This window comes from Mobula hypostoma, chromosome 28, assembly GCF_963921235.1.
Source record: "Mobula hypostoma chromosome 28, sMobHyp1.1, whole genome shotgun sequence".
Classification (NCBI taxonomy): Eukaryota; Metazoa; Chordata; class Chondrichthyes; order Myliobatiformes; family Myliobatidae; genus Mobula; species Mobula hypostoma.
Genome location: NC_086124.1, coordinates 21,195,903 through 21,204,451, shown reverse-complemented (window position 1 = coordinate 21,204,451; position 8,549 = coordinate 21,195,903). Strand labels below are relative to the sequence as shown.

At 54.5% G+C, this 8,549-nt stretch overlaps 1 protein-coding gene across 2 annotated transcripts in view; it reads left to right on the top strand.

Moving 5' to 3' along the window:
* The window catches only part of LOC134339041 (synapsin-1-like), a 193,779-nt gene that overhangs the window by 174,387 nt on the left and 10,843 nt on the right, over nucleotides 1–8,549 (top strand). For both annotated transcript variants that reach the window (XM_063035311.1, XM_063035310.1), the window contains exons 11-13: nucleotides 962–1,111; nucleotides 1,744–1,843; nucleotides 3,679–4,300. In XM_063035311.1, the coding sequence (XP_062891381.1) occupies nucleotides 962–1,111; nucleotides 1,744–1,843; nucleotides 3,679–4,300 (872 nt within the window). The remainder of the gene's footprint in view (nucleotides 1–961; nucleotides 1,112–1,743; nucleotides 1,844–3,678; nucleotides 4,301–8,549) is intronic.

Sequence of the window (8,549 nt, the reverse complement as noted above, 5' to 3'; positions counted from 1 at the left end):
AGACTCTGCAGGTCAGGCAGCATCTATGGAAATTAATAAAGAGTCGCATTTCGGGCCAAGAGCTTTCATCAGTACTCATGAAGAGTCCTCTCTGCCTCTCCTGAGGAGCTCCCTCCTCACCGCCCCTCCCAGAGTGCAATGCTCCCTCCTCATCAGCCCTCCCAGAGTGCATCACTCCCTCCTCACTGCCCCTCCCAGAGTGCGATGCCCCCTCCTCACTGCCCCTCCCAAAGTGCATCACTCCCTCCTCACCGCCCCTCCCAGAGTGCGATGCCCCCTCCTCACTGCCCCTCCCAAAGTGCATCACTCCCTCCTGACTGCCCCTCCCAGAGTGCGATGCCCCCTCCTCACTGCCCCTCCCAGAGTGCGATGCCCCCTCCTCACTGCCCCTCCCAGAGTGCGATGCTCCCTTCTCATCGGCCCTCCTGCAGAACAGCAGGTAAGTGAGCCCAGAAAACTGCTGTGTGTGTGTGTATATGTGTGTCTGTCTGTATGTTTTTGTGTGACCTGACTGTGCGGTGGTGAGGTCTGGAAACAGTTATGTTGCAGGGGCTCCCAGGAGAGACAGATCGGAAAAACAGACATGCAGGTTTACATCACGGATTTCTGTCTGGTCCCTGGAGGCTCATCTGTCAGGGCACCTGAAGAGCTTACACCTCATCCCTGAGGGTGTGTGTTTCTGGTAACTGTGTGTGTTTGATGCAGCTGTGTGCTTGTGTGCCTGCGTGTGTGTTTATTGTGTGTATCTTTGTGTGTGTGTTTGCATTTTTACAGTATGTGTGTATCTGTGTGAGTGTGTGTGAGTCTGTGTATGTGTGTGAGAGTGTTTGAGTGTGAGTCTGTGTGTATTGAGCGAGTTTCTCCTGGCACCGTCCCGTCCACCCTCATCCTGAGAGTGGAACGTGGAGCTGGAGGGTGGGTGGGCAGCTGCCCCTCTCCTAACCCCCTCCCTCTGCCCCAGGTGACGGACTGTGCCCTGCCGCTGATCGGCGAGCACCAGGAGGAAGACAAGCAGCTCATCGCGGACCTGGTGGTGACCAGGATGTCCCAACTGCTGCCGCGCCCGTCCGTCCCGTCTCCGGTTCGATCCTCAGTGGGACAGCAGCAACAGGTAACAAGACTGGGTGGGAGGGGTTGTCGCCAACCCAACCTGCTCCCCGTTATTCCACTCCTTCCCCAGAACTTGGAGAATCTCTGCCCCCCCACTGCTCCTTCTACAGTGTGGAGCTCCCTCCTCCCCGCCCCTTCTACAGTGTGGAGCTCCCTCCTCCCCGCTCCTTCTACAGTGAGGAGCTCCCTCCTCCCCGCCCCTTCTACAGTGTGGAGCTCCCTCCTCCCCGCCCCTTCTACAGTGTGGAGCTCCCTCCTCCCTGCCCCTTCTACAGTGTGGAGCTCCCTCCTCCCTGCTCCTTCTACAGTGAGGAGTTCCCTCTTTCCCACTCCTCCCACAGCATGGAGCTCCCTCCTCCCCTCTCCTCCCACAGCGTGGAGCTCCCTCACTGCCTCTCCCTTGGTGCAGAGATCCCACACTGTCCTATTCCCTCAGAGCGAGGAGCTCCCTCACTGCCCACTCTCACCGCAAGGAGATTCATCACCACCTGCTCCCACAGTGTGGAGATCCCTCATATCATCCTCCCCTGGCATCGAGATCTCCCCCCATCCCCTCTCACACAGACTGCCCCGCATCCCGGCCTCTTCCCTCACTAATCTCTAATCTCTGATCTCCTCCCATCCTCACCGCAGGTCCAGCAGACAGGCCCGGCGCCCTCTGTCTCCATGGCGATGCGCCCGAACCCAGGACTCCACCAGGGACCCCTCCCGCAGCAGAGACCCCCTCCACAAGGTAACTGGGTGCAGGGTGGCCGGTCTCTTGCTGTGCCAAGTGGAGCCGGGCACCCTCTGAATCATTTGGGCTGCTGGCAGCATCCTAGATCAGAGCTTTACCGAGTCAGGGTTACGGCCCAAAGGACCATAAAAACCTATGCTGTAGGAGCAGAACTAGGCCATCCAATCACACCGATATCGTTTCTCTCACTCTGTAACTCTTCATCCTCACATTCTGAAGTGACGCTCTTCTGTTAGACCACAAGACACAAGAGCAGAATTAGGGTATTCGGCCCATCGAGTCTGCTCTGCCATTCCATCGTGGCTGATTTATGAACCCATTTTCCTCCCTTCTCCCCATAACCATTGACACCCTGACCTCTCGGCCTCTGCTTTAAACACACCCGATGACTCGGCCACCACAGCTGCCTGTGGCAACAAATTCCACAGATTCACCAAAGGAATTTCTCCTCTTCTCCGTTCTAAAGGGACAGAATGTACCCTCTATTCTGAGGCGGTGTCCCCTGGTTCTAGACTCCCCCCCACTTTCGGAAACATCCTCCCCACCTCGCTCTGTCTAGCCCTTTCAATACTTGATAGGTTTCAATGAAGTCACCCCTTCATTCTTCTAAACTCCAGTGAGTACAGGCCCAGAGCCATCAAACGCTCCTCAAATGTAACCTCTTCATTCCTGGGAATCATTCCCACAACTCTCCTCTGGAACCTCTCCAACATCAGCACATCTTTCTTTGGATATTTCGCCACATTCTGTCTGACTAATGTTTCACAGAGCCTCAGAAGACGTTTTCTGGAATGGATTGTGGTGTTTATGACAGATTGGATAGATGGTCTTTGTTCTCAGTGGACAATATAGGAGGCTGAGGGGTCACCTGACGGAAGGGTGAACAAAGTTATGGAGGGGACAAAGGTGGGGTTGATAACGTTTCCCCGGGGGGAGGAGAGTCTAGTGCCAGCGGGCACAGGGATTAGCGTTTACAGCGCGAGGGGAAATGATTAGAGGGGACGGGGTTGGAGGTTGGTGGGTACACGGTGCGTGAATGGATTCTCACCACTGGGGGAACAGGCCCTTCGGCACGACTCTCCCATGCTGACCCAGAGGCAGCTTAGCCCTGGACAGGTTCATAGAGATGGGGAACGTCTGGAGGGGGTAGGGACAAGTGGGAGGGTCAGCACAGAGTGGCTGCGGCCAAATGGTCTGCATCCCACACCGTGACAGGCTGTAGAGGGACCAGAGGGCAGCTTACACCTGGTAACTAATGTCTGTCTCTTCCCCACCCTCTCTCTCTCTCTCTTTTCTCTCTGTCTCTCCCTTCACCCTCTTTCTGCCTCTCCCCCTTCCCCCTCTGTCTCTTCCTTCTCTCTCTCCCCTCTCTTTCCTCTCACATACTGCTCTCTCTCTTTCTCTTTCTTTCTACTTCTCATTCTCACTCTGTCTCTGTCTCTTCCCCCTCTTTCTCTCTTGCTCACTCTCTGACTCTCTCTCCCCGTTTCTCTCTCACTTCTCTCTACCCCTCTCCCTGCCCCCTCCCCCCTCCCCCTCCCCCCCTCTCCCCCTCCCCCTCTCTCCCCCTCTCTCCCCACTCCCCCTCCCCCCTCTCTCCCTCTCTCCCCCTCTCTCCCCTCCCCCTCTCTCCCCATCTCCCGCCACTTTCTCTCTCCATGCTCTGTCTCACTCTTTCTCTGTCCCCTTCTTCTCTCTCACACTCTCCTGATCGATCTCTCCTTCTCTCTCACTTCCCTGTCTCTATGTCTCTTTCTCTGCCTCTATCTATCTTTCTGTCTGTCTGTCTGTCTCTCTCTCTCCCTCGCTCTCTTCCTCCTCTTCCCCCACAGGTGGACCCCAGCAGCCTCTGCCCCAGCAGTCTCAACGGCCGGGGCCCCCGTCCCACCAGCGGCCTCCCCCGCAGGGCCAGCCAATCGCGGGCTTGAGCCCCCAGGGCTCGTCTGGCCCACCCCTTTCGCCACAGCAGCCAAGGTCGGCCAGCCCCACCGCCCAGCGCCAGCTCAGCCCCCTGGGCCAGCACGGCCCACAGCAGCCTCCCCCTCCCGCGGCACCAGGCGTCAGGGGAGGTGGCGGTCCGGCCCACCAGCCCCGGGCTCCGGGTTCGGCCGCGGCCCACCAGCCCCGGGCTCCGGGTCCGGCCGCGGCCCAGCAGCCCCGCCAGGCCTCACCCCAACGCCCTCTTGCTTCGGGACCCCAGGCCAGGCCCGGGCCGGGGCAGGGAGCGTCCCCTCGCCAGGCCGGGCCTAGGGGGGGGTCTGCGGGAGGGCCACTGGCCGGGCGGGCTGCCCCTACTACCCAGCAGCCACGTCCAGCTGCCCAGGGAGGACAGGGGCAGCACCACCAGCCACACCAGCAGCCTCACCAGCAGCTGCACCAGCAGACCAGACCTGGAGGCCAGCAGAAGGCCCCACCACCCCTGCAGGAGGCCGGCGCACCCCATCCTCACATGAAGTAAGTTGGTCGGCTTGCTGTGGCGGGCGGTGGGGTGGGGGGGAGGAGGGAGGGGCATTCGTCCGTCACGCGTGAGCTGAGCAAATTGCGTCACTCCCCGTCCCCCAACAGGTGGCCTACTTTGGCCTGACTGAGTTGAACCAGCCTATCTCGGTCTCTCTGGGGCTGAACTAGACTAGCATGGACTACCTGTTCCTGAACCAGCCTAGCTTGGCATGTCTAGGCTTGACCTGGCCCTGCTCAGTCTACTAAGGCCTGAAATAGCCTTGCTTGGCCTGCCAAAGCCTGAGAAAGCTCATCTCATTTTATGTGAGCCTGAACTGGCCTAGCTTTGCCTACCTGGGCCTGAACCCCCTCACTTGGACTGAGCCAGAGTCAAAAACAGCTCACCTGGGTCTAACCTGGCCCACTTCAACTTGGTGCATCATAAACCAGCCCAATGTGGCCCACCTGGGCCTAATCCTGCCCAGTTGGTACTGACTAGGCCTGAGGTGGCCACCTGGAACGCACATTCAGATCAAACCAGCCTCCCATTCCCAAATGTGGCTCACTAGGGTCTAACTTAACCCATTTCAGCCTAAAGCAGCTTGATTTGGCTTTACTTGGTCCAAACCAATCTACCTCAGCCAGCCTGGGCCTAAAATGGCCTACTTTATCCTGGTTCTGTCCAAATCATTTAACTTTGGCCCACCTGTGTGTAAACAAACCTGCTTCAGCCAGGCTCATCCTAATCCAGCTCAATTCCACCCATCTAAACTAGCTCACCCATTTGGGCCTAGCTCAGCATGAACCGGCCACCTTTGACCCACCTGGGATCAAACCACCCACCTGGATGTAACCCAGCCCACTTCAGCCTGGATTCTCCTAAACCAGCCTGATTCATCACACTGGAGTCCAAGCTGGCTGACTTCATCTAGATTGGCCAGAAACATCCTGCTTCAGACTAGCTAGGCCCAAGCCAACCAATCTAAGCCATCTTGTATCTAAAATGACCCACTTTAGTCTGCTTCAGTCTAAACTGCTTGTCTGGGCCCAAATCAACACTCTCCTGCCCACCTGGGCCTAATCCAGCCTACTCTGGCCTGGTTCGGACTACAGCTGGCTACTTTGGCACACCTTGGTCTAAATCTGCCTACTTTGGTTTGGCTTGAGCTACAACAGCAAACTTTTACCCACCTGGGCCTAAACAAGCCCATTTCAGCCTGGTTCAACCTAATCAGGGTCAATTTAGCCTAGCCAAAACCAGACAACTTTGGCCAAAGCAGGTGTGTGTGTGTTTGTGTGTTTGTGTCTGTGTATGAGTGTGTGTGTGTGTCTGTATGTGTGTATGTGTGTGCGCGTGACTCTTTATATGTGTCGTGTCCATGTGTGTGTATGTGAGTGTGCATGTGTGTGTTTACATATGTGTCTGTATATATATATATATGTGTGTGTGTGTGTGTGTGTGTGTGTGTGTGTGTGTGTGTGTGTGTGTGTGTGAGCTCTGCACAACGGTTCCTTAAGATTGTTACAGCCGGGGATGGTAATGGGGACAAGCTCCCACTACCGATTAAATGCTCCCAATGGTGTGCACCTCAAATAGCCTCTGACAACCAAGTCCAGCTCCTGGCCTTCACGTGTGGCTTAGCTACTAAACCAGGCAGAACCGTTTCTACTGACAGAAGAAGGGGCAAAGGAGGGTCACTGGCACCTTAAAACCAGTCGCTTCGGGCAGATGGGGCCCATTAGCCGTGGTTGGCATCTCATCTAGGAGAAGGAAAATTCTGATCTCAAACCTCCGCTGCCTTGTGGCTATAGCCTTTCACGGGGAAGGCTCGGGAGTAAATCCTGAGGGAAAAATCCGGAGCTGGAGTCCCTGAGGCAGTCTGACGTTGAGTTCAACACTGACTGGCAACTCCTGCCACGCTGCTGGTGCCAAACTCTGTCGGGTCTCTGCCGCTCCTTTGGGTTCATTAGGCGCGTGGAGAGGGGGAGCCTGCTACACGGGCGACAGATTGCTCTTCGTACCGTACTGCCCTGGCTTGCGTATCTAGACCACTAGGACGCAACATCCACGGTCAACTCTGACTGACGGAGGCCCACGCATGCGTGCATGGGAGACCAGCACAACACCAGCAGCAGCAGTGGGACACAAGTGTCGGGTGTACACCTGTGGGTGGGAGAACGTAACATCAGAAAGGGGGTTGAAGATCCACCGGGGGAGAACAGGGGCCTTGAGGGAGCCGGGACAGGGGCTCGCGTTGACCAGTACTTCCTGCGAAGCCAGTCTGCTAGTCAAGTCTAAGTCTGCGACCGGGCACAAACCAAAGTTGGCGCAGAATCAGCACTCCTGTCACTGAGGTTAGCACAGATATCCTGACCGAGGGACCCACGCAACCACCAGCACCTCCCAAGGAGAGAAAGGTCAAAGGGCACAGACCGCTGGTGAAGTGGCCCAAAACTGCTGATGAGAAAGAGTGCGAGACCATCGACATCAACTTGATGAAAACCTTGCAGCAATTTATAAGGGACAGCAGAAAAGAAGTTGGATGCAATGGGAGACATCGTCCACTGCTACGGGGGAAGAGCGGTTCGGAGTCAGTGCAAGCACGAGTGGAAAGACATCATCACCACCGATAAGGTCCAGGAGGCAGCAGGGGATTGAGTGACTGGTTCGAGAAAGGAGACAGCTGAGGGAACGGGGGAAGAAAGCTCCAGTTAGTGAGAGGGACGGCCTCAAGCAACTTCAAGCGGACATCAAGACCCAGCTGACAAAGGTGCGAAGAGCTGAGAGTCTAAGGAAGCTGCGCAGAAAGGAAGAACAAACAAGAGCACAGTTCTGCAAAGACACTGTTAAGTTCGTTAAAGGTCTCTTCACACCGGGAAAAAAGTGGAGCCTTGAAAGCATCAAAGCAGGGACCGGAAGAGCGCCTGGAAAAGGTTTGCAACGACTGGAAAAGGCAGAAAGATACAGTCATTCCATCCGTCACCCGACCTACCACTTGGATTGTGACCCTCTGAAATGGAGGGAGGTAGGGAAGGCAGACCAATGGGTGAGAGAGGCAGCTGGCTCACCGTGTCCTAATGTAGCACCATATAGGCTTTAGAAGAGCGCACGGTTTCTGGAGCTCATGAGGGTATAACCATATAACCATATAACAATTACAGCACGGAAACAGGCCATCTCAGCCCTTCTAGTCCGTGCCGAACTCTTACCCTATCCTAGTCCCACCGACCTGCACTCAGCCCATAACCCTCCATTCCTTTCCTGTCCATATATCTATCCAATTTAACTTTAAACGACAACATCGAACCTGCCTCAACCACTTCTGCTGGAAGCTCGTTCCACACAGCTACCACTCTCTGAGTAAAGAAGTTCCCCCTCATGTTACCCCTAAACTTTTGTCCTCTAACTCTCAACCCTCTTGTTTGAATCTTCCCCACTCTCAATGGAAAAAGTCTAATCACGTCAACTCTATCAATCCCCCTCATAATTTTAAACACCTCTATCAAGTCCCCCTTCAACCTTCCACGCTCCAAAGAATAACGACCCAACTTGTTCAACCTTTCTCTGTAACTTAGGAGGTGAAACCCAGGCAACATTTTAGTAAACCTCCTCTGTACTCTCTCAATTTTATTGACATCTTTCCTATAATTCGGTGACCAGAACTGTACGCAATACTCCAGATTTGGCCTTACCAATGCCTGATACAAATTCAACATTACATCCCAACTCCTATAACTCAATGCTCTGATTAATAAAGGCCAGCAAACCAAAAGCTTTCTTCATCACCCTATCCACATGAGATTCCATCTTCAGGGAACTATGCACCATTATTCCTAGATCTCTCTGTTCTACTGCATTCTTCAATGCCCTACCATTTACCATGTATGTCCTATTTTGATTAGTTCTACCAAAATGTAGCACCTCACATTTTTCAGCATTAAACTCCATTTGCCATCTTTCAGCCCACTCTTCTAACTGTCCTAAATCTCTCTGCAAGCTTTGTAAACCTACCTCATCATCCACAACACCACCTATCTTAGTATCATCTGCATACTTACTAATCCAATTTGCCACCCCATCATCCAGATCATTAATATATATTACAAACAACATTGGACCCAGTATAGATCCTTAAGGCACACTGCTACACACCGTCCTGCAATCTGACACACAGTTATCCACCACTACTCTCTGGCGTATCCCATCCAGTCACTGCTGAATCCATTTTACTACTTCCATATTAATGCCTAACGATTTAACCTT